Source organism: Galleria mellonella, unplaced genomic scaffold (assembly GCF_026898425.1).
Source record: "Galleria mellonella isolate WM207_F2 unplaced genomic scaffold, CSIRO_AGI_GalMel_v1 utg1899, whole genome shotgun sequence".
Classification (NCBI taxonomy): Eukaryota; Metazoa; Arthropoda; class Insecta; order Lepidoptera; family Pyralidae; genus Galleria; species Galleria mellonella.
In genome coordinates, this window is record NW_026442027.1 from 238,000 (window position 1) to 264,802 (window position 26,803).

A 26,803-nucleotide genomic window follows, 5' to 3' on the forward strand; every position below is an offset into this window, starting at 1 on the left:
CCTATGGATTACATCATTTTATTGATATAGTTTTATACTTTTTTTGTTGTATTTATTGTAGACGTACCATAAATAAAACGACCTTCTAAATTAAATTCCATTTTTATTATTGTAAATTTATAAAAATAATGACGTAATTTATTACAATGTTTTTAAATATACACTGCTGTTTTATGCTTATCGTTTTATTTTTAATTATATTTAAATGAACATATCCGATACAAATAGTAAAAATTATGTCTAAAGTTAAATTAATCCAAATATGACAATAACTATTTGCTGTGTGTATTGTATCCCTAAGTATAAAACATTCAGTCTTATGGTTACTAGTGGCATCACGACTTATCACAATATCTTTATACTTACTAATATATAAACGTACATAATTAAACTCTCTTAAAATTAATCCAGACACCGATACGGTATGGTTATTACGTATAGCATTAAAACTTACTCAACTATAACCAGATAAGATAGCTACGACTTTAATTCGATAAGACGGTTACAGTACTTATCACCACTGTATGTTCGCATATTACACTATTACCTGCACACCTACTGCTGTACTATTGAGAAGACATTCCTATCGCCCGCTCCTGCTGCTTCCCTAACGTGCCTCATGATTACACAAAGCATATTACCATCTAACGCTGCAATCCAAACTGTCCAGCCTTATAAATATTTAGTTAATTTAATGTAATAGTAAACGTTTTAGTTTATTTATTAGCAAGGCAACAGATTACATATTAATACATTAGTAAAATAAATATTACATAAAACAGCATCAAATTTGCACTCCACTAACTGCTCTGCATAACATTCGATATTATAAAAAGAATAATGGTATATTTATAAAATAGAACAAGACGTCTGACGTTGTCGTCTCGTTCCAACAATATAATGTGTGCACTTTTATATTATGTTTGCTATGCATTGTCGATCAACGTATCTTCCAACAGTGCAGAGTTCAATGTACTCGTGTTGTATATTCCTTGTTTTTGATAAATAAATAGTGGATTCATTAGTCACTCAACAAGTCGTCACGACAATTTGAACTGCAACGATAAATAGTAGCGTGTAACCCTATGCGTTACTATTTTATAAAATCACAATTCGACCTGTACAGGTATACCGTAATGATCTATAAAACTCGAATGTTAGAAAGTATTAATAAAATGAGTTGATAAAAACAATAATTGGAACGATTACTCCATATGTACATACCACATGAACCTTAGTATTATAGGAAAATGTTACGATATATAATAACTTGAGCTTTCACAGTAAAATCTTCGTACATACAATATACCTACATGCACGACGTATCGTTCCTGAAGGAAGGAAAGTATCTTAAAAGATAAAGTGGTATATGACAATAGCAGAACACTTTATAATTGATCCTGTATTAATCCATAATAATGTATTGGACAAATAGACAGATGTATTGAACAGATAAAGAAAAGAATAGCGGGCAATGACCTGCAGAGGACATAGTCAATGAAAGGAACAGCGTAAACGTTCTTGCAACAATCTAATGCACTGGTTACAATACCAAGAACATTTTAATATATAGGAATGTATTACAAATAGGTTTTTATGCAAGATAATACGTAGTTGTAGGACAAAAATAGTTTTGAGCAGAAAATACTTGAAAATACAGAAAATAAATTTAATAAACGTACTAAATCTAATATAATATATATAGATAGGTAATAGTAACAATGTTCACATTTAAAGTCACATAATTCATCTAAACCTAGCCACGACTGTGACGCTGTGAGCCAATGAGAAGAATAGAATAAAGAAATGCGAAGCAGGCAGTGACCTGTCATGCCGAGTGAGCAAGTGTGCTTCTTATCAATACCGCTAGTAGAACTATTCAAATTCCATACGCATTTGTAATAAGTAGTCGAAGCTAAATTCAACTATTCGAACCAAAAAATTACCTATTACAATTCATTTAGTACAAGTCTATACGAAAAGTAATATAAATATATGTATTACTTTTCGAAATGGTGCCATAAAGCTAAGGCAAACAACCATGTTTGCATTAGCTCTTTTCGATCTTTTACGAAATAACTTATTTATTTTTATTTTATAAGTCAATGCCGAAATAATAATTAAAAGCCTTATTTAATTAAACAGAAAAATCACTTGAAGTCACAATATTACTTGGTCGTACTCTATTTCAAGTGACAATAGTAATGTACCATTGTTTAGAAGGGACGCTCAGCCCATGATGTCACGTCTCGTATTACTAAGCTCAAATCTATGCAACGGTTAACAGCCAATATGTACCTAACCTAATTTATAAAATATTCATATAAACATCTCTATGTAACACAGAGTAAAATAATCTTTACCAATAACCAATTTACTTTTTGGTTACACCGGTCATGCTTGATGTAAATTCTGAAATAGGCTATTTATTTCTTGGAATCGTATAAAATGTTAGCAACTATTAGCGGTTAACCGTCACGTGGTCAAGTGTGGATACGGTTATCACAGTAAGAGTGGTAGGCTACCGCGCAGGGTCCGCCTCGACGTCATCGCTCCGCAGCACGCGCAGCTCGCGGGCGGCGGCGGTGGTGGCGGTGGTGGCGGCGGGCGCGGGCGGCGGGCGCAGGCGGCCGTAGACGAGCCGCAGCGCGAGCAGCGCGGCGAAGGTGAGCGCGGCCGTGGAGCCGAAGGTGGCGTCGGGCCCGTGGCGCGCGTACACCGCCGACACGAACACCGGGCCCAGCGCGCGCGACACGCAGCCCGCGCCCGTCAGCACGCCCATCCACACGCCCTGCAGCCACAGCGCCGGCAAACTTATTACTTCAACTAATGTCATATCCCATAGTGCACGTCTGCTTGCCCAGGGCCCAGTAAATCATCCATCTATTATTTTCAACAGTACCTACACTTGGGAATAGCGCTATAAGTGCCTTGCCGTGTGGTTCGGTCAGTATTGTAAGAGACGACTATAGGAACTTAATGATCGAGGGATTAAACATAACCAAAAGCCTAACTGTGGTTGCCAACCCTGCCAACCCTTGCCTGCCAAGCGTGGCAACTACTGGCAAAACCTCCCTTCCATAAGGGAGGTTTTGCCAGTGAAGCCTGTGTTCAGCAGTAGACAGTCGACAGCTGATATTAAAATGATGACGACTTGGAACAATATTAAGAATACTCCCACTTCCCTGTAAGATTGATAGATACACGTGTAGTTCACTTTCTATCGGGTGAACAGTAACTTAACCCTACAGTGCATTCTGTACCATATCTGGTCAAATAAAATAATTAAGTCTACTGTTCGTTTAAAGACACCTAGCGTCATTTGTCGACCGACAGAATAATCTTTATACATTTAGCAACGGTTTAGTAATGGCAATTGTCACCAGTACGTGTTAGCTATCGATTGATATTGTATTTCGTACACAATTTCAAAGATCGACGCGAACTCGTGGTTTACGTAAATAGAAAATTCTTAAAAAAATAGCTTTTTGAATATTTGGAAGCGGAAAAAATATATTTACCTTGGATATAGTGTATATTAAATGAAGGTAAGTTATTTTTTGAAATATTACTGTTTTATGTTCTAACATATCAACTTATTTAAGAGTACCAGATATGGCACAACATGCATTAGTTCACTTCTAACATTTTGTTTCGATTGGATTTTATTACAGATTATGGTGAAGAAGGTATTATCTAACGAGTTGATTGAGCAGTATTTGGGTATATCGTCAGGGAATGAAGACGGTCAAGGCTTTTTGGATGCGGAAAATGATGATAACATGGCGAGAATCTGAGAAAACTTGCACCAAATGAATAAAGATAGTGACTCTTAAAATTATATTGACCCTACCAGGTATGCATCATTTTCTTCTACTAATTGTGGTACTACCCTCGCTGAAAATGAGAATAAAAAAATCAACAAATTCTCAAGCCAGCACTTCAGGGACAAGTACGTCATGACACCAAAGTAGAAGTTTTTTCACTATGCCAGTTTTGGAGTTCTTTCTTGGAAAGTATAAAATAAAAATGCATACTAAAAGATGGTGTCTGCGTTTATTTTAACATTTTCTAGACATTGTCACCATAAATTGCTGGCTACTGCACAAAAGGGTAGGAGAATAGAAGAGTGAGCTAACTCAGATTAAATTAAAAGATTTTAAACTGGAAATCGCTAAAAGACTTTGTATGAGTGGACCATCATTACAAAGAAAAAGAGTAAGATCGCCTTCTACCACAGATGACAAGATCGAGAAAAAGAAAAAAAGAGTAATCCTTCCCCCTCGAGATGTAAGATTTGATAAATTTGATCATCTTCCTATATGGAATGAGAAGAGACAATGCTATAAGTATCCACAATGTAAAGGAAATACATATATATTTTGCGAAAAGTGTTGTGTTGAGTTGTGTTTGAATAAAGACAATAATTATTTTAATAAATTTCATTCATAAATAAAGCTATTCTTAATGTAAAACTAAATATATGATTATGTTCATTGTTCCTAATTAAAAGCCAAATATTAGTGTTAATGCATACTGTACCACATATGGAACAGAATTGAAAAAATAAATATCCACAAAATCAATGAATTTTAATTGTTATTATTATCATTTATTATGTCTAGACACTATATAGAACCACATATATTTTTTTGACACGATTTAAAAAAATCATGCATTGTAGGGTTAAAAAATTTAACACCAAACGGCAACACGAGTAGCAGCAGCGGACAGGAAGCTTGTTGCCTTCTAAGTTATACCTATAGAACATTTAAATCATCATCCAATTATCTTAATGAAAGAGCTTAAGCTATTCACCTGAGGTCGTGGACCCAACACCTTCGAGAAGATAGTCTGTATCAAGGTGACGCCGAGCGAGTAGCCGACCGAGATGCATGCGTAGCCGAGGAAGAACTGCGTGACGGAGAGCGCCCGCGAGGTGAGGCACCAGGGCTGGGTGGTGGCAGGGCATCCCCCGCCCGCCTCCAGCTGTGCGGGCGGCGCGGCCGGCGGCGGGCCCGGCCCCCACGGGATGCACAGCACCGACGCCAGCCCCGTCAGCAGGAACCCGCCCCACAGCAGCAGCCCTCTGGCAAACGTCATCATCACGCTGCTCAATCATCCTTGTTTGTGATTGTTGTAAATATAACAGTGAGTTTGTTTTATTATTTTATATTATTATTATATGGATGTTCCGTGTAGGTCCCGGTATAGAATAGCCCATCCCTTCCTTTCTCGTGAGTGTCGTGTAAGGGAGAGCAACGGATGGGCAGCAGCGTCCCTCTTAAAACAACTCCAAAGACTAACTGCGGTTGCCAAGCCGCCTTCCAAGCGTGGCATCTACTGGCAAAACCCCTCCAAGGAGGAGGCTTATGTTCAGCAAAGGACAGTTAAAGGCTGATATGATGATGATAATACGGGATAAATATTTTTATTTTTTATTTATTTATTTATTTATTTATTTATTTATGGCAACAAACAGTCATTTACAAAATAATATGTGCATATTATAGTCTTGCCTCACTCTGCGTGTTCTACCGCTTGTACAACGGATTGTGCTCAGAGGAATTATTCAATATGATGCCTACGGCCACTTTCTATCATCGTACGGCTCGCCATCCACAGGGAGTTCACCCTCATACCTTACAGCCTAAATGGTCGCGTACAACGCGGTTTCAGAGATGCTTTCTCCCACGAACACTCAGGTTATGGAATGAGCTCCCTGCCAAGGTTTTCCCGAGAGACTACAGCATGGGGTTCTTCAAAAAGGGGGTAAAGAGGTTTCTTCAGGGTCGGCAACGCGCGCGTAATACTCCTGGTGTTGCAGGCGTTCATAAGCTACGGTAACCGCTTACCATCAGGTGAGCCGTATGCTTGTTTGCCACCTCAGTGGTATAAAAAAAAAATAATTATAGTCTACTTTTTATTCGGCTCAGTATATCTATGAGTATTCCACTGACGCGGACAACTGACGGCGTATCAAGACAAAACGTACACCACATTCTAAATTTGACCTTCAGGACCACAAGTGTTTTTTTTTTTCTAACTGTAAGTGTTGTTGGCCGCAGATGGCCTTTACAACTTCACCGAACGCGTGTGTGCAGGGGCGAGTGCGGATGGCACTCCAAGCCCGCGAGAGGGGAGCGACAGAGGTGTCGACTCTTTCTAATGGACTGCGGCGTGCGCCCGAGGGCGCCTAAGTGGCTCGAACCTCGGCTCGGGCCGCCGCACTTCGACCCCCGTCGAGGGACGGTGGGTCGGTGGAGCGATCGGGGGAACGAGGAGACGCCGCGGACGGCGCACTTTCGGGCGTATATCGAATATTCCGCGAGCGCGAACCGGGTGTTATGAGTCTTCGCCCACGCCGGCGGGGACGGTGTGTGCGGTGTGTTGGTGTGATGGTTGCGGGCCCAAGGGACGAGAGTTCCGCGGTAGTTGGGGAGGACGCGTTTGCCTTAGTTATGGAATCGTCGGGGTCTAAGAGTGCGTGCCTCGGGCGACGACGTCTAAATGTGACGTTCACTCTCGGGGTGTACGAGCCCGCCTTGACTATCAGCGGGTTCGGGTGGGATTCGGTCGCAGCGAAGTAGCGTCGAGACGCTTCCTTCATGTACTGCTTAATGGAGGGGATCTTGAGATCGCGGTGAAGGTCCGCGTTGCGTACGAACCACGGAGCGCCCGTGATTAGTCGCAGACATTTACTCTGCACCGCCTGGAGGCGCTGCAGGTAGGAGGGAGCTATGTGGGTGAAGACGACGCTAGCGTACGTCATCACCGGTCTTATACAGGCTTTGTACAGTGTTAGCTTCGCGTTGAGCGAGAGCTTGCTGTACTGATTTAAGAAGGGATGGAGGCGACCCCGTATAAAGTTGGCTGTCGCCCGGATTTTTTTGATGTGTGGTGCAAACGTCAGTTTTGCGTCGAGAGTGACACCGAGGTACTTAGTCCTCGCGACCCAGGGAATGGGTGTGTCGAACATCCTAATCTGATTGGGAGGGGACAGATTGCGGTTCACCGTGAAGAACACGGCGGCGCTTTTGTCTGGATTGACTTCTATGCGCCATTTTCTGAACCATTGGCCCAGCTCGTCGGCCGCCCCCTGAAGGCTGTTGCCCACCAGGGCGGCCGACGGGCTGTCCACGTAGAGTGCTGTGTCGTCAGCGAAGAGGGCGAGTCGCACTCGGGGCTGGCGTGGGATATCGTTGGTGTACAACGAGAAGAGGGTGGGCGAGAGGACGGCGCCCTGCGGGACGCCGGCTCTGATCGGTCGTGCGCTGGAGCGCGCGCCGTTGACGCGGAAGCGATAGGTCCTGTTCGACAGGAAGGCTCGTATGATGTGCACGAGCCTGTCCGGCACTCCCAGTTTGTGCAGCTTATAGACTAAGCCGCTGTGCCAGACTTTGTCGAAGGCCTTCGCCACGTCGAAGAACAGGACACCGGTGGCCCCTTTGGGCTTATAGTGTCGGGCCTCTAGGATGTGCTCCACGAGGCGGTGAACCTGATGAACAGCTGAGTGCTTGGCTCTGAAGCCGAACTGTTCATCGATCAGTATGCCCTCGGACTGTAGCCAGTCTTTCAGGCGCGCGAGTATGAGCCTCTCATACAGTTTCCCCAGCGAGCTGAGGAGGCTGATGGGGCGGAAGCTGGAGGGGTGGGACCTGTTTTTCCCCGGTTTGGGGAAACCTATCACGTCGGCCTCTTTCCAAGCCTCCGGAAAGATGGCATTGGAAAGGGCCGCGTTGAAGATGGCTACTAGGAGTAGCAGAACGCGTTCGGGCAGGCTCTTGAGGAGTCTGTTCGTGATTCCGTCGGCGCCGGGCGCCTTGCGGGTCGTGGACTTCTTTATGAGCGTTTGCACCTCATCGAGAGTAACGGGGGGGAGTGTGGTAGTGGGTGGGATCGACATTATCCGCTCTACCTCCGATTCTACCTCCTGCAAGTGACCGTCCGGCACCGGAAGGGTGCTCGGTGAACATTGGGCTTCGAGGCTGTCGGCTAAGCATTCAGCCTTGTCCTCGTCGAAAAGGGCGGGGGTATCGTTCTCTCGGACCAGTGGCGGTAGGTCCGAGTAGTCTTGGTCTGTTTTGAGCGATTTGGCTGCTCGCCAGTACGCGGTGTTGCTGGGGGTGAGCTCCCTAGTGAAGCTGTCCCACCTGTCTCGCCGAAGTTCCGCCATGCGTTCCTTTACGTCACGTTGTAAAGTTCGCAAGCGGATTCGGTTTTGCTCTGATGGATAGCGATCGTAATATCGCGTGGCCGCGTTCTTCGCGCGCAGCAGAGCCCTTGCGTCATCAGGTAGGTTCCATCTGCGGTCTCCCGTGTCCGGAACCTCCCTGGAGCAGTCCTTGACTGCCGACTGCAAGTGCTCTGTGAGCGCTCCTATGGCAGCGTTAGTGTCGTCTGCCGTCTCGATGATGTCGGGGATGCGGTCCAGTGCCGGAGTGTCGATCGACTCGAGGACTTTCTCGAGCCGGCTCCAGTCTGTGACCGTTTTGAGTTTCGGCGCCCCGTCAGGTGGCGGGCCGAGAGTGACTACGACGGGGCGGTGGTCTGAGGTCAATTCGGCATGGACCTCCAAAGAACTCAGCCTCAGAGCTATGTTCTTTAGCAGGGCCAGGTCGAGAATGCAGGGCTGGTGCCGAGGGTTTACTGGATAGTGGGTCGGATGAAGCGGTGGCAGAATGTCGAATTCCATGGAGTGCGAGAGCCTCTCCAGGGTGTTTCCATTCGTGTTGGGACGAGCACAGCTCCAAAGTGTGTGCTTGCTGTTGAGATCTCCGGCTATTATAACCGATTCTCCCAGGTCCAGAAGGGACTGGAGGTCGGCGCGGAGGATCCGTTTGGTGGGAGGTAAGTAGGCCGATACGAGATAGATCGGCCGGTGGTCGGTCATTGCTAGGAGGCATACCGAGGCTTCGATGTTTTCGAGCGGAGGCGTGTCGATCGGGATGCATTGCAGGGACCTTCGGTAATAAATAAGCGTTCCGCCGTCCTTGGTGACGCGGTCGTCTCGCTTGATGAGATAATTGGCGATCCTGGGATCGCGCATCGAGGGTTTCAGGAAGGTCTCCTGCACGAGGAGAACGTCCACCTGATGGTCGGTGAGAAATTTGTGTACCTCGTCTTTTTGATGTTTCAGTCCGTTGGCGTTGAAAAACGCCAACTTAACTGACCGAGGTTTGCACCTTTTGGCCCTTAAGTCCATAATTTAGGCTTCGAAGTTTAATATGGCGACTACGACGCCGATATGCTCGCAGACGGCCGCGAGTCTGTCTTGAGGGGCTGTAATGGTCCTCAGTTTGGAGGCCAGTGCGGTAATTTCGCCAGCGTCGATGGAGCTGGCGAGCTTCGCTACGAGGGCGAAGTCGGCTGCGAAGCCGGAGCCGCCGCTCGCTTTTGGTTGTGGGGCGGGGCGGGGTGGTGGCGGAGAGGCCACTATCTTGGCCAGGGTGGGCGCTGCAGGATGAGCGGGGGTCGGGGGGGTCGCTTTGACGACCGGAGGTCGAACCCACGCGTTTTTAGGCGGTGGGGGCGGCGCAGCGGCCGGCTGCGGGGCTACGGGTGGTGCAGGGCGCGTGGCGCGGGATGACGGGGTCTTAGCGACCTGAGTGGTGGCCTTGTGCTGGCTTGGACGAGGGGCGCGGGGACATCCGCGATAATTGGCCGTATGGCCTTGGTTGCCGCAGAGCACGCAGCTCGGCGGGGTGGAGGTGCCGCTCTCGCGGGGGCACTGCTTGGTGCCGTGGTCACCCAGGCACTTAACGCAGCGCTCGCGCGCGAAGCAGTTGCGAGCGGAGTGGCCATATAATTGGCAACGATGGCACTGGCCAGGGTAGGACCGCTTGTTTGGCGGTTCGATTGTAAGGCCTGATATTAGACAGACCTGTTTAATATTGAAAATGGTTTTCCCCTCTGGGGAGAGGTCGAGGACTACCAGCACCATGTCGAGAGGAGCCTTGGTCCTAGATCTAATCATCCTGTGCACTTCGTGCACCGGGTAATTTTGGGCCCGAAGGTCCGCCAGGACATCCTGGCAGTCCAATTCGCGGGGGACTCCGCGGATTACCACCCGCAGGCGCTTTTCTTCCTCTAGGGCGTAAGTGTGGTACCCCACACTATTAGCCCTTAGGAAGGACGTGAGCTGGCGGTGGTCCGCTGAAGTGGGGACCACAACCCTGATACCCACCGAGGTGACCCTCGCGTGGGTGAAATTGATGCGCCTCTCCTTGAGGGCGCCGGACACTTTATTCCAGGCTGCTTTGTCCTGGATAATTATTGGGGGCGGTTTTTTGTCTCCCGCGTGATCGCGGGTCGCGGGAGCAGCGGTAGGGACGGATGCGCCGTCGTTGGCGCGCTGGGTTTTGGGCGGGGGCAGATCGCGAGCCCGCCGCGTGCGTTTGGTGCGCTTGGCACCGACTACTACAAAGTCGTCTTCCGACGACGAGGAGTTGCCCGAAGGCAAATCGTCCTTGGGGGGGTCGGCCGGAGCGTCGAGCTCCATACCGGCCGGGGAAGAGGGACGGCTGGTCTCGCCTAGCTCTGCACCGGCGCTAGGCGAATCTGGGGGAATTTCCCCAGGAGATGGAGGGGCTGACAGCTCCCCGGTGTCCTCCTGAGTGGCGGACGCCGGCGAGGCGGGAGACTCGTTGTGCACCAGAGGGGTGCACTTATCTTCTAGGAAGGCCTTGATGAGGCCGGGACCGAACTTCGCCTCTATAAAGGCGAAGAACCGCGGGAGGTCTTCCTGCGTCAGCGACATGCTGGCACAGTCGACCCCCAATAGGAAAAATTATTCTAATATGATTGTCACCCAACTGGAGTCGGGTGTAATTATATAAGAATAGCACTGAATTAAAAAAAAAAAAAATTAATCGTTATCAATTTTAATTAAAAGCTAAAAATTAAAATTAGTTAAAATAAAAATTTTACTACTAATAGGCCTTTGGAGAGTATGTCAAGATGGCGGGCGAAGCCGCCGCTCGACGGTTTGTTTTCCTCCCCGCCGCGAGGGGCAGGGGGGGTGTGTGCCTAACGGTTTTAACGGACGATGATGCAATAGTAATTACTTATTATCCTAGCACGATACCTGTATTGTCTCGATACCGGGTGTCAATGTGTTGTTGCCTGCGATGGCAACCCGCTTATGTGTAGCGGCGCTAGTCGCCTGCACCGGCTGGGAGCCGGCGTGCAGCGCCTTCAGCACAGCAGTGCCTTCAGCACAGCACACCACCACACTGCAGTCCGGTGCACTACTCCACTCACTGCACTAGTCCACAACACAAAAGCACAAACACTTTCTAACACTGATTCGCGGAACGGCCGGCCGTTATGCTAACGCGAATCGCGGGAGCAATTTCTCGAAAAAACGCGGCGAAGTAACCTAACTTCGATGGCGGTTAAACGATGATGATAATGATAACGAGGATGTTCGAATAACAATGGATAACAATGGATTTGCGATTGCCTATGATGCCGCGTGCGTCACCGTCGGCCGTCGGAATAGGAATTGACCACAAGTGTAAAAACCGCATGCAATTTAGAGTAGTAGTTTTTGCATGATACCGGTACAAGAATATAAAGAGACAGACAGACAGACAAAATTTATAAAAAATATTGTTTTGGCTCCTATTGCTAAATAAATGATTTGAATTTGAAATTTGCTCTTATTAAGTCACCTCATAATAATATGACGTGATATTTGAGAAGAAATAATTCTTCTCTAATATCTCCCATAAAAGACGACTAGGTGTAGTTTTATTATATTATTAATTAAGATATTATTGTTTGCATGTACCTACATCATCATATAATTAAAGTCATTAGATTTAATAACCATAATATAATGAACAATGGCCCTTCTATAGAACAATCTACAGATATTACTGACACCTCGCCAGTTTTGCCCTTGGCATTCCAAAGGTGTTTTTATAAAGTACACCTACCCTAATATTAAAATCTAAGCAGGTAACGACCATTTTTTTTATAACAAGGTTTTAACCCCATGATAATAAAAAAACGAATAAAAATTCCTTACAATAGCTGGTAGCTATTGTATCTTATTAAAAAAAATCATGGTGCAGTCGTCATAATAGGTATAGGCTGGGGGGAAGGTATTGTTAGTAATGGAGACTGAGAATCCCATTGCTAGCAATATACCCAACCAGGTCGACCTCCACGCGGTTCCCCCTGGAAACTATCATGGTTAATTCCTGATGAATTCATCATGATGTGCTAACTGGCCTGTTTTCATTCTCATCTATCACCCTTCACTGGTGCCCCGCCAGCGTATCCCGTTAGCGCAGGCGGGGTTACCATATCATTTTCACCCATTAAAAAAAAAAATAGGTATAGGCTAATCTTTGGGTATAGGTTGTTGTAATGGCTGGAAAGAAGCCATTACAATATATTTAAAAAAAGAAAAAGTTTTTTTTTTTTATTTTGTTATACCATTCTTGTATCTCTCAATATAATGTTTAATAATTATAAATTTATATGAAAGTAAATATAATAAAAATAAATAAATAAAATAAATATAAAAACACCAGTGGAACTATAGAAGTGGTATCATTTTGGAGTACGTCGTTTAAGTCAGGAATCCGTTTCTGGCCAACACCAAACATCGTTAGTAGCAATATAAACTTCCGCTTAATTCTCCGGAGATGGAAAATACCGACGTCATAACAAATTAATCAATTAACCAAACCACGTTGAATTCTAATTATTATTATTTTAACCATTAACTGCCCGCTACTCAACATTCGTGTTTCTACCGTGAAGCGGTTGTGTTTGCATGGCTGTGTTTCGGTTTGAAGGGTGAGAAATGGTAGTGAATTTACCGGGTACAGAGGCATAACACCTAAATCCTCAGGAATGGCAGCGCTTGGGAGAGGAGGGGTATCATGGGCGAAATAGTATACTCTATGTCCATGGTACAGCTCATGTTTATAGGAGGCGATTACCACTTTCCGTCAGGTGGGCTGTCAGCTTGTTTGCCATTCTAAGTTGCATAAAACTGACTTGATTAATTCTTTGTGAATTGGACTCACTTCAAACTCGCCTGCCATCCTTCACTGGCACCCAATTATCCCTCAAAAAAGACGAATATTAACAAAAATTTACCTCTCTTCAAAGACTTTAGTAAGAGGGCCGATGAGCGCGAAGGTGGCGCAGGCGACGAGAGCTCCAGCACTCATGAGCGCGCCCATGTACTCGAGGGCCTGCTTCTTGCTCCACGCGAACTGGTCCATGGTGAGGCTGGTGGCGAGCGTCTCCAGCAGCACGAAATTGAACACCAGCACGAAGAACGCGCCCACCAGCGTCCAGCTGCTCACCAGGTCCGGCTTCATTTCCTTCAGGGCTTCCTTCTCTATTGTTGAGAAGAATAGAAATGAATATATAGGGTGGTATCAAAGTTGTTAGACATATGTACGCGTATAGTACGCGTGCACGTTATACGTATATTGGGACAGAAAATTCGTGAATTAAAAATTTAAAAACAGCAATAACTTGAAAATATAGGTATAACGGTGCCCACACGTATCCCACAAAATATTTCTGGAACGGGAGCCCTACGTCGTTGACCCAGACTGATACACAAACCACTATCTCATACTAGGCATGCTGCTCACGCACCCACTAATCGTGCATTGCACTTGATTGGGGATATACTTTCTCGGTACAACAATATAGACATTACGCTGATAGACTGAAAAAATTGGTTGTAGCAGCTTATAGATTCCTGAATTCGCTATGGCATATCTATAATGTATGTATATATTGACGTATAGTTTGGCATTGATTTGGACATTGTATTATATGTATATGATTATTGTATTCCATTGTATTATATAGTATTGAATTGACATTGTATTATGTAAATTTAAAATATAAACATAATCTCTTATAATTAATTATTAATACTAAATATTTATCTATTTATTTGACATGTACAGAAATTATAATTACCTGTAATGTATTGGAATTTAATCATATAATATGTAAACTGCAGGTAACAATAAATAAATAAATGATTATGTCATTCTTCGAGCCACGACCTTTTTGCAAAAATGTTCATTTTAATTGGTAGAATACATACGACCTTAAAAGATACTACCGATTCCACCACACGATGAAAATGATATGGTAACCCTGCTTGCACTCGTATGTACAAGATAATAGGTACCTACTCGTGCCTACTTGATGTTAAACGGAACAGATATTTAATGACGGAATTAATTATGCTTTATAAATATAAATAATTATGCTTCGTTTGCACTTTGCACGCGTTAAACAATAGATGTGTAAGTACCTGGCTACTTTATATTCAATAGCGTCCTATAAATAAAAAACAGGTTTTTCAATGCGTAACTGAAAGGCGATGATAAAATATCCCCTTCAAGTAAAGTTGTAGGTAGGTAGGCCTGCGCGGAGATTATTGAAATGTTTTGTGTAAGTTTTTAATATTTTACGATGGACAAGTCAAAGAACAATATTTGTTTGCTACCGAGCCTGCAATATAGATATGAAAACTAGTTCGTTATAAATAAAAGACCGAGAATAACCAGTCTACATTCAATATTAATGAGATTAGTGGTAGTAAAGCTTGTTGCGTCCAGCATGAATTAGATGGGTATAGTAAACTATCCTTAAAAGATAGACATATTTCATCGCGGACTTTTTTGTAGACCTTTAAACAATCCTACCAACACTACAAAACAATGCATGTTTTGTTGTATTTCAAACGGATTAGGCAGCGTTTTCAATGAAAGCTCTCAATCGATTTGATTTCTTCTGATATATGAACAATTATCGTTATATTTTAACAAGTTAACACAGAATAATATTAAACTATACATATAATTCTTCCTCTTGAATTCATCCAACTATTGATGAAATCGCATTAAAATCGGTTGCGTCGTTTAAAAGATCGAAGCATACAGACAGCGGGAAGCTACTTCGTTTTATACTATGTAGTAATATATATTCTATAAAATGGATAAGTTTCACATAAAATTAATGTGCTTAGATACATATCTACCCATCATTATCAGACCTTAACCATTTACTGCTAAACATAAGCCTCCCCCTTGCAGGGTTTTGCAAGTAGTTGCCACGCTTGGCAAGCAGATTGGCAATCGCAGTAAGACATAAGAGATGTTTTAAGAGAGACGCTGCTGCCCACCCCTCAATTTATAAGACCCCTTAGTGGTCTCTTACGTCACCCACGGGATAAGAAGAGGTCGCACATTCCATAGCGGGTCCCGCTACACGGCATGAATTCTAACAAGCTACATACCTGCCTACAATTGACAAATTACATGAAAATTTTACTGTCAACCTTGAAACGTCTATACATAATTTACAATCGAAGTTTATGATAATTTATTTCAATTGGGTAAAAGGTGTTTATTTAAACACGTCATTAAAATATGCCTTTTACCGTAAATATGTTCATTGTTCCTATTAAATGGGCATCTTGTAAACTTGACAAATGCAAAATCTCACCTACAATGTTTCTGGCAAATAAATTTCATTTCATTTCAATGAAATGAGTCCCTGTATATTTTTTTATAAACCTTGGAACGACAAAAAGCTTCCTAAAAAGTAAAAGAACATCTCATAAAAAGTATCCCTTTTGTATTGCCAATACCATCCCCGATAACGAGTGTTTATTTATTTATTTAATCGACTAGATGATCTTTACAGTTGTCCACTGTTTGTCAAGAAAAGTATCCGAAATAGAATAAATACTGTAATAAATATTAATGAAATGCAAACAGTCAATAATAAATGTACATGAAATGTATTGACGTAGCAACGTGGTACAGATAATCCGTAACAATATTATAAATCTGAAAGTGACATTGTTTGTTTGTTTAAAGCGCCTTAATACCAATCACTATGAAATTTGGTATAGGCTTATACATTATATGATATTATATGAGATAGAGTAGAATATGAGCTACTTTTTATCTCGCTCAGTAAACATATACGGGCCACTCGGACGAAGTCGCGGATAAAAGCTAGTAATATATCATAATAATAGTAATAAAACTTTATATTTTAACTAGTTTAACATAAACATTCCACGGTCACTCGACGAAATTTCAGCAAGTTAGAAGCAAATGCGTCTAGTTCTGGACACTGACTCTTAACAGCTTCATTAATAAGAAGACAGCTTCGTTATACATAGAATACGCGAAAGTGGCAACAATAATCTAAACATGTTTATAAATAAATTAGATAATCCTCTTGTAAGAATGCTTGCCGAAAGGACTAGATCATTATTAGTGACTAACAAAAATGGATCCAAGTTATCTAAAATAAATTAATTAAATAACATAATCTAGTAACTTATCTCAATGCAAAAGAGAGGTAAGCTTGCTTGGCCAACTCTGCAAACAAGTGCCGTTACCATACCCTTCAATCTAAAATAAAGTCATGTAAAGCACAGCCGCTTGACACCAGGGACACACAATCAAAATGACTTTACTTCAAAATCTCAAGTGGTAAGTTTTAAATGATTGCCTACCTGAATTCTTCCCGTGCACGATCATAGCTTCTCTCGCAGCTATGGTCCTCTCCTTGAAGCACCACGGCAGGAATAGCACGAAATTAACTAGTCCGAGGAGCGCGTTGATCCAGCCGGCGGCGGTGTACATATCGAGGCGGAAGGGCGCGGAGTAGTCGCCGGGCGGAGGGTAGGGCGCGCCGGGCCCGAGCGGCGCGGCGGCCGCCTGCAGCGCGGGCCCCACCACGAAGCCCAGCACCTGCGCCAGCGACACCCACGCCACCGCGCGCGTCCGCTCGCTCACCAGCGTCGCCGCCGACAGGTACGACCGGGCCACCGCGATGTTCGCTGCGGACGGTGGGCCTCGATTAAAGAACAAACGACACAGGAGAAACATATCACCAAGTAGGTTAGACTAAACGAACTACGATAAAATTCATAATGCCACACGATAAACACGGTAACGATAGCGACTTTGGCCGGTTCTATTGTTCTCGTCCAATTTAAAGTCGCCAGCGAGTCGCTAACGACCAAGATCACTACAAATATTGACGTCAAGACTTTTTTTTTTGTAAGGATTGATAATGTAATGATATCCCTGCCTGCGCTATCGGTATACGCTGGTATATATGAGGAGGATGAAAAGACAAGTCAGTTAGCCCACCGTTACGAATTCAACGATAAATTAGTCACGATAGTTTCCAGCGGGAACCGCGTGAAGGTCGACCAAATAGGGTATATTGATAGCAATGGGAACTAACCACCCCATTACTAATAATCCCTTGCCCCCTGACCGCTTCTATTGTTCCCGCCCAATTTGAAGTCACCAACAAGTCGCATACGATCAAGATCACCACAAATATTAAGAATGTCACTGGTGACCTAAGTTATTGGTATGTCGAGCTGGAGGCATTAAAGCGTTTAACAAAATGGTTGAAGGATCCAGGATGATTTAGAAAATTATTTTTTTAATTATTATTTTTAAATATATTATTGCTAATTATTAAAAATGTCTAAACATCGAAATGAAAGAAAAACGTCCATTGTCGAGACCGCATAATGCCTGTGGTAGATACGGTTCTATGTATATCACACTATATACTATGGACAGGGTAAATCGTAAACGAACCTGAACTAACGCCGATGAGGAACCGCGCGAACACCATCCAATACTTGGCATAGGGTCTGGTGAGGTGGAGCTGCGAGTACAGCATGGAGGCGACGACGAAGAGCGCAAGTGTGGCGAGCAAGGGGGCGCGCGCGGTCTTCGCGCGGTTCGCCCACAGTCCCAACAGTGGGGAAAATAACAATTGCCCTAGCGGGTTCGCGCCTACTGCCAAGCCTAGCACTTCCTTCTTCGATCCTGGCTCCAGCTGAAATTCAGACAAAATGACAATTAGAAAGAAAGAAAGAAACTTTATTCTGAACAAATATGCAACAACAGGGGGGAAAGGGGTTGTTAGTAATGGAGACTAAAAATCCCATTGCTAGCAATATACCTAACCAGGTCGACCTCCACGCGGTTCCCCCTGGAAACTGTCATGATTAATTCTTCATGATGAATTCATCATGATAGGCTAACTGGCCTGTTTTCATTCTCATCTATCACCCTTCACTGGTGCTCCGCCAGCGTATCCCGTTAGCGCAGGCGGGGTTACCAATCCATTTTCATCCAACAAAAAAAAATATGCAACAACACAAATGTATATTACAACAGTCTCAGCAAGAATGTGTGTGTGCGAGTGCGTGTGCGCGTGCGTGTGCGTGTGCGTGTGTGTGTGTGTGTGTGTGTGTGTGTGTGTGTGTGTGTGTGTGTGTGTGTGTGTGTGTGCGTGTGCGTGTGTGTGTGTTTGTGTGTGCGCGTGAGTCACAATATTTGTCAAAACGAGGTTCGTGCTCAGCATGTTGCTGTAGTGTCAGGTACGCCACAGCCCGGTTTTTAGCATGAGCCTCGGCAACCCGCGGGGTCTTAATAATACGAGTAAGAATACATTTAGAAAGGTAACTTTGACTAATACAGTGTTGCGCTTAAAGTGTATAAACTGTACCAAAATAAAATACATAAATATAATAAATTAGTGATAGGTAATTTCTTCTTTTCATTTAAGAGTTTTCTCTTGTCGGTGCAACTAATTCATGCATCTTCCTCCAGCCAGCTCTATCCCAGGCCATATCCTCGACCTCCCTATACGACATAACACCTAGTGTTTCCTTTATCTGTCCCATGTAGTTATTCCTCGATTTTCCTCTTCCTCTTTTGCTCTCTATTTTTCTTTCTACTAGTGATAAGTATATATTAAATAATAAATTATGACGTCGTCAGTGAGAGGCGTTCGATCTGCATATAAAGAATAACAATAATGACAACAACATAGAACACTGACTGTTTACTATTTTCACTATTATAAAACATGAAGGAGATATTATTTGTACACATACCTAATTGTACATTACACTTAATTGTTATCATTCAACTACTCCGCATTTGACGTCCGTTGCCGGTGCGACCTAAACGTCGGGCACATTATGGTATGTTCTTATGATCATTATATACTTTCCATTATATGTTTAATTATTTATAAGAGACGGGAATTAACGACGCACTCAATTAGGTAAACTATGATAATTTACCTGAATTATCTCGACGTTTCGACGAGGTTACAGCGGTCGCGGCCATGAGTAAACTATACCGTAATAAATGGATATAAGAATAAATGTGTATCTATTAGTGTCTGCAGACACACGACGTGTAAGAGAGCCCTAACGTCGCACCCTAACCACACCGCAAGCCTCAGTTGGCACTGACCTCTGCCCTTTATAGACAAAGAATAAACGAGAACACCGATAAAATATGTGAGTCATACCATCGCACTGGCACAGTTCAAATATCTCTTCTCTATTTTCTTTATGAGAGCCGCCATAGGCATTACAACTGTATATGTACGGTGACGTTCGTGCCGCTGATAACGATGTAATAGATAATATAATATTACTTTTATTCCGTTAGGTCAGGTAAATCATTTGCCAGAGCAAGTATAAAGAAAAATAGATACAGCAAGAAGAATTTTGCAAGAATTTTACTCGATAATAAAAACAGTGGCTTCAATTCTAACAAGCTGCAATACGGGACCAACACGGCAGTAAAATACCAATTACTAAAAGAATCGCAATCAGTTCGGAATTATCACAATATCGATACAATACATACACATTCAAGCTAATTGGGAACCTTTCTACTTGATGGAAAAATATTTACTTCTTTTTAATGATTTTTGAGACTGCTCCAAGTTTATTATGTAATAGAATAAATACATAATTATACAACTATCGAGTACGTATCTAGTAGATAAGAAACCTACTACATATCTAAGTTTACCTACATGATGAGATAAAATGAACAGATGTGATTTGTATAATAGAAAAATACATACAATATACGAGTACCTACCAATCTTAGATATCAATACAGTACAATATAGTGAATAGAATAAATTGAATAAACGAGTCACCCTTGTAGGCCGCAAACCAAAATAAACTGAATTTCGGTAAGCAAATTGGCAGCGACGTGTATGAAAATGGGACAAATTGCCAATAATAATTACCTAATTACTTAGTCAATATTCTGAGCATTCCAAGGTGAGAATGATTACAAGTAGGCATCAAGTTGAATTAATGTGTTGCTCGTCTTCATTATTGCCATTTTATATTATAAACAATTACATATTTACTTAACTTTAATAATTTTATTTACTCGAATACAAGTTATTATTACATTAAAAGTATTTAATGTTAAAGAAAACACTCTCTGCATTCAACCGTGCGGCGTGCAAATATTTCATGTGGAACTTGTTATTAAAATTTTACATTAAAATAATCTTCAAGTGAATAAAAACATTTCTCAATAAGCCAATTGTAATGTTTTTCATTGAATTTTTGTCCGTCAGATCTCTGTATTCTGTCGGTAATGTATTATATATTTTTACTTCTATGCAGTAACAATTCTTGTTGTACAATACCAATCTATGTGCAAGTACTATAAGTGGTTACTGTGCAACCTTTCTTCTTAACAAACACTTTTGTAATATCATTATCGTGTAATATTTGATTTACAAGATAAATATGTTGTGTACCAACGATAATATACTGAAATACAACGTTAGTATCTAGCTTCTCATCTCTTCCACCGGGGTAGGAGACGTGCTCGTGCCCTCGGCCGCCTCTTAATATATTCAACGTGAATGTATCTTAACCTGTCTCTCTCGTCTCCGTCACCGTACAGTCATTATATCTTTATATTATCTATGCTTATACAGGTATTATTCTCAAATATTGTGTTTTTTTGAAAAAATGTTTTATTAACTTCTGAGCATTATTATTGACAATGTTGCCGTAGTTTTCAATAGTATTTGTTTGTTTAATTTTGTTTATATTTGTTTAATTTTAGTATTGTCTAATTTTGTGTTTCGTTTACTTGTATTTTGTTTTGTGCAAATTCTAATGGCTACCAAATTACTATTTAAGTATATAATTATGTATTGTTTTAGCTGTTTGTTTGCCTTAAATAAATAAATCTTACTAATAATAATAGTAATAAAATTTTAACTAGACGATGTCTATACATGGGAGATATTTGAGAACAATAAATATGAGGGGTCTCAATAAGACCAATGGTGTCGAAACAATAATCGTTAGTAATTTTGATTGTCTGACTATCTATTTATATTTCGTTTGTTCCGGCATCACGTAAAAACTACTGCACCAAATTGGATGCGGTTTTCACAGCTGTATTCCTGAAGGTCTAACTTAAAATCTAGTGTATGTTTAATCTTGACACGCCATCTAGAAGTGGTCCATTTAATTGGTTTACCTACTTTCAAACTGCACGTACATGTACAAAGTAAGCTAGTACTAAAGTTCAAAGGTAGCATTCCATCTAGATTTCTAACTTCTGAATACCTGCGCTACAACTCTACCTCTGTCAGCTGTTTTAGAACGATTGGATACCTATTTGGGTAATAATAATATTATTGAACTATGATTTTCATATTATAATAATATGAGACTTTGTACAAAAGTCGATTGCTTGGGTACCTCTGTCCCATTCGTGTTTCAACCGTGAAGCAGTTGTATTTGCATGGCTGTGTTTCGGTTTGAAGGGTAGGATATGGCGTGAATTTACTAGGTACGGAGGAATAACACCTGAGTCCTCAGGAATGGCAACGCATGGGGATTATCATGGGCGAAACAGTATACTCTGTTATGTCTATAGTACTGCTCATGTCTATAGGCGACGGTTATCGCTTTCCATCAGGTGGGCCGTCCGCTTGTTTGCCATTCTAAGTTGTATGTAAAAAAAATTCATGATGCAGCAAAAACTGCTATGGTACAAGGACAATATATGAACGTTTGACATACGAGTAGCTATTATGTCGTCCGCCACTTGTCCAAGTGGATAATAGGTATCTAATGTACAGACTTCATGAAAGTATTTGATGAGGTGAATACTTACTGTGTCAGAAACTTACAATATCTCATCTGATCACACGTAAACTATGAGTTTACATACATACACGCTTGTCTCCTATTAGGTTTTTTTTTAATGGGTGATAATGGAATGGTAACCCCACCCGCGCTATCGGTATACACCGGGGGGACACCAGTGAAGGATGATAGGTGAGGATGAAGCAAGTCAGTTAGCCCATCGTGACGAATTCAATAAGAATTGTTCACGATGGTTTCCAGGGGGAACCACGTGGAGATCGGCCTAATATTACCTAATAGGCCTAATATATTGCTAACAATAGGGCTGTCAATTTCCATTGCTAACAATCCCTTTCCCCCCTCTCCTATTAGGTTAGACAGAAACAATGGAACGCCAAATGCTTCGATTCAAACAGATCTCTTTCGCTTCCTACACATTCATCAAACTTTTCATACACTAATTAAGCCTTCACTAATTGTATGATTGCTATTTTAGTATACATTAACAGTTATCTGTAAGAGCTGTATACGCCTCCAATTGATATGTTGATCTAGCCTTAAGCTAAGAAAGAAAGAAATGTTTTTGTTCAAGTAAACTTAGATTTAAACATTTTTAAATTGTAATTTTTCATTACTTACATACTTATAACATTGTACATAGTCTGTTTAATTATTGTGAACATATTGTTGGTGTATCTTTTATAAATGAATAAATACACACTCGCCGATTACGGGTACTTTTAATTTGGCCCTTCTTCAGCACGTCGCCTAGTTGGTCAACATACGTCAGGCGGCACCTACAGATATCTCCATTCATTCGTGGTCGATAAATTCCTTTCGTAGTTAATCTTTCATCCATCCTCTCCAAATGGCCAAACCAATTAAAACCTTTTCGATCTTTCTCATTTCAGCGTCTTTCGATCCACACTTCTCTCTAATCCTACTATTTCTCACTCTATATTTAAATGTAATACCACATATTCTTTCAAAGCTTTTATCTCTATCCTGCTTACATGCTTCTTCTGTCATATTCACGATTCGCTTCCATAAATGATTGTTGGTATCAGTACTCCCTGAATTAAAGCGAACTTTGCTCAATACATTAACTTGTCTCAATAAAGCCCATATATAATCTTACGGGAAAACACTAACAGTACATTTTGAATCCCAAAAAGGTTTATTCTTAGGCCGTCACTTTTTTACCCTTCAAGTGATCTCGCTAATTCGCTTTATAACTTGCGAGGCTTTTTTATTCGTTATAAACATGCCTTTATATAACGACAGAGCTGGCCTTAGCCTACCTGGCGGCCCTGGGAAAGACTTTGACGTCCTCGGTCCCCCTCTATCCCCATCCCCACTTTTGACGAAAAAAACGAGGTCAACCTTTTTTACTTTTACTGAGAAATCCGCGCTGTTCACTGCTAAATTGATTTTTTTGAGATTCTTTATTAATACTATGTCGCGTCTCCTCAATTCCAATCCCTTTTGGACTTTGGCGCCACCTATACACTTCGGCGCCCCCTAGCACCACCCTAGCAGTCCCTCCTGACGCCTGAAAGATAGAAAGATAGTGGCGATTCATTGGCGTAGTGTTAATATAAATAAATTATCAAAAGTAACGATAACGACTTTCCTTTACAAAAAAAAAACCGGTCAGGTGAGAGTTGAGCTCAAGCCAGGTGTCCCGTACATACATAGGTTATATTACTACTATGTATATTATATTGCAATTCATAATTTCTTATTTAAGGTCATAATTTCGATTTAAAACTATACATATAACGCTATATATATATAACGCATAACTATGCTTTCGGAGATTTTTGATAATTTTTCAAAAACGGTGCTAGTTAGAAACATTGTTTTCTTTTTTCAGTGATATTTATATAGTGTATACCTTTATAAACTAATATTCCATTTTACAAACTTCGGTGATGGAGAGAAATGGATATATTTCACATTTTCAAACATAAGTCAAAAACTACACATTATTAAAAAAATTAAAATCAGTTTTAAAATGTACAAATGAAGCCCTTTCTCATGTGACATCTCACTTGGACTAGTAGGTCAATTTTTACCTGTTGAGGACCCGTTTTGAAAGAAACCCTTAACGAAGAAAATAAAACTATTTTTCAATTATTTCTATTTCAATATATGTGAACCAATAATATGTAAAACTACTCCAAATTTCAAATCGATAGCGTTAGTAATTACTGAGATACTCGTATAGCACTGTGACAGACGGACAGGACGGACGGACAAAGTCGCCCCATAAGGGTTCCTTTGTACCTTTTTAGTTTGGAACCCTAAAAAGGATAATTGCAATACCATTATCGAGGGAGGGATGCACTGTACGCTGACGCTGTACGCTGTTGGTGATCAGTATTTGCGGACAATGTGACATTTTACAACGAGTCATTGACTATAAGGAAATGTTACCTAAATAGTGAAATAGGAATTGTCGATTATTTATTCATTTATTTCGTCGCATTTCTATTGTTATTTCCAAAGGTTATTCAGTGTTATATTTATCTATCAGCGTAATATACATTTACCATTATCTATTTGCTATCTATTGACCTATTAGTTTAGTTTATTTGGGTGTTCAACTAACGCGCAGCCCAATTGTTCTTCAAGTACGTGCCTGCTAAACTATTATAATCAGCCTTTCATATGGGACAAGTTTTTTCCCATAAAACTAGAGTGTTATATAGGATTATAGGGTTCTATTTCGAGTTCTCCTTTTCTTGTAATACACTATATCGTTACTTTGTTCCCCTAGTGTCCTGTTACACGTGAAACGTGGCAAAGTGGCACAGATCTTGCATTGAGTTTTACTCAACGTTAAACTTTATTGCATTGAAAAATATACATCTAAGACTATTTAGGTAAGCATAATCCTTCGGCGTCTTATTTTATTTATTTACAAATAAAAAGTCGTTTCGAATACGTACTAATTTTTGTAAACGATAATTCTTCTGAACCAAGTACTGAACTACAAGTTAATAACTATCATCGCCCGTATCTAAACGTAATTTTATGTAAAGAAAATTACATTTTATATAAGTGTAGTAAGTATTTGTTGTAATTATTCTGTATATAGTATTCTGTCTTTCATAGAAAACTTTGACAAGCAAACAATCCGGTGGTTGACAATCTAATTATATGTGGTAACCGTCGCCTACAAACCAATAACACCAAGAACATCACAGAGTACACTGTGACGCCGGACGACCCGTTCATTATCATTCCTCCTTCTTTAGTACCCGTATACCTCCGTATACAGTATTGAATTATAGTCACGCAACAAAGTTGATTGCCAACTGAATAATCTTTGTTTGGAATACCTGCAGTAGTGTGAGTGTAATGTAATCACCTTGTCGAGGTAGGGCCACACACCGGTGAGCGCAATGCTAAAGCCGAGGGACATCTGGAACATGGTGAAGTAGATCACGTACACGCTGCGCCAGCGCTCCCGCCGCTGCTCCTCCGTCTCCAGGAGCTCCGCCGCCCTCTCGGCGCCCGCTTCGCCGTTCAACCCGTTCTTCCCTACACTCCCATTGCCCTCCGATGCCTCACACTGTAGCATTTTAACAGCTTCTTTCTCCATTGCTTATGTATTAATAAAAAAACAAATTCCAACGAAACACACAACTCCACGCGATGACTAGACTGTGAAATGTGACATATAATTAACTATCGCATCGCTCCTACATAGTATTCTAATGTGACACAATATTCGTTATACACGTTGGTAGTAAACAAAGAAGTGAGCCAGATCACTTATACCGACTGCAAGCGAGCGTGCATTGCGTAAGCGCTTGCGGCGGCCGGACGCGCGCTCCGCTCTCCCTCCGCGACTGGCCCTGTACTGCTGTATTTTTGTTGGCATTGTGATTATGTCCCTCCTCTTAAAACATTCACGCCGTGAGTGAACAGAGAGCGGCGCGCGGGCGCACCTCGCAACTCGCACCTCGCACCGCGCTCTCCGTACAAATCTTTAGAAATACCTTCTAAGATTGTGCTTTGTGTTGTGATGACTCCTTCCTTAGCATTGTACATGAGTTTGTATGAAAGTCAACGCCATATCACTTCTAGCAATACGTTTAAAAAACTTAAAATATCCGTATTGAGTTCTAGTTTTATTAAGGGTTTATTCGCCTTAATACTTATCAGTTAGACAGTCATCTTTATCTGATTGATAAATAACTACTGATAATAGATGTAACACATTTACAATGCATTTTATAATGCATTTACTACGCTATATTATGCTCTTATTTTATATTAACTCTGCCCGCGACTTCGCCGAAGTAAGCAGCAGCAGTAAAAATTAGTAGCAGTTAAAATTATCAAACTTACCTAATTCGTAAAAATATTTTTATAAAGATTTAATTTAATAGCAAAAATGCTAATAGTCGTTGTATCAACAGGTAAATCTTTATAAATAACGGTCCTTTTGCTAGCAAATCACTTTGTCTGGTCGCATTGCAAATCATTGATATTAATTATTAATGAATTCGTCACAAAATACTTTTTCGTGAACTAATGGATGTCATTTTAAAAATAACTCACATCCAAACTAAATCATCTTTTTAATAATTTTAGGCGAGAATCGAACCCATGACTTTTACGTAAAGCAACGTAATTACTACTGCCCCATGGAAGGGAAAGGGATTGTTAGTAACGTGGACTACCAGTCCTATTGTTACCAATATACCTTGTCAGGTCGATCTACACATGGTCACCCTTAGAAACCATCGTGTTGAATTCCAGATGTATTCGTTACAATAGGCTAGCTATCCTAACTTT

General features: G+C 41.6%; 1 protein-coding gene across 2 annotated transcripts; it reads right to left on the minus strand.

Annotated features, from left to right (window-relative positions):
- Positions 1 to 90: 90 nt before the first annotated feature.
- On the minus strand, positions 91 to 26,123 carry LOC113513464 (major facilitator superfamily domain-containing protein 8). Of its 2 annotated transcripts, XM_052894026.1 has the most exons (7): positions 25,368 to 26,123; positions 17,640 to 17,883; positions 16,532 to 16,858; positions 13,120 to 13,366; positions 11,087 to 11,261; positions 4,819 to 5,089; positions 91 to 2,791 (listed from the first exon to the last, which is right to left on the minus strand). In XM_052894026.1, the coding sequence occupies exons 1-7, from the start codon at positions 25,599 to 25,601 to the stop codon at positions 2,547 to 2,549; spliced, it is 1,743 nt and encodes a 580-aa protein (XP_052749986.1). In that variant the 5' UTR covers positions 25,602 to 26,123; the 3' UTR covers positions 91 to 2,546. The 2 variants fall into 2 exon arrangements, with proteins under 2 accessions (XP_052749986.1, XP_026753259.2); XM_026897458.3 differs by lacking the exon at positions 11,087 to 11,261 and having other exon boundaries at positions 25,368 to 26,115.
- Between the last annotated feature and the right edge of the window lie 680 nt (positions 26,124 to 26,803).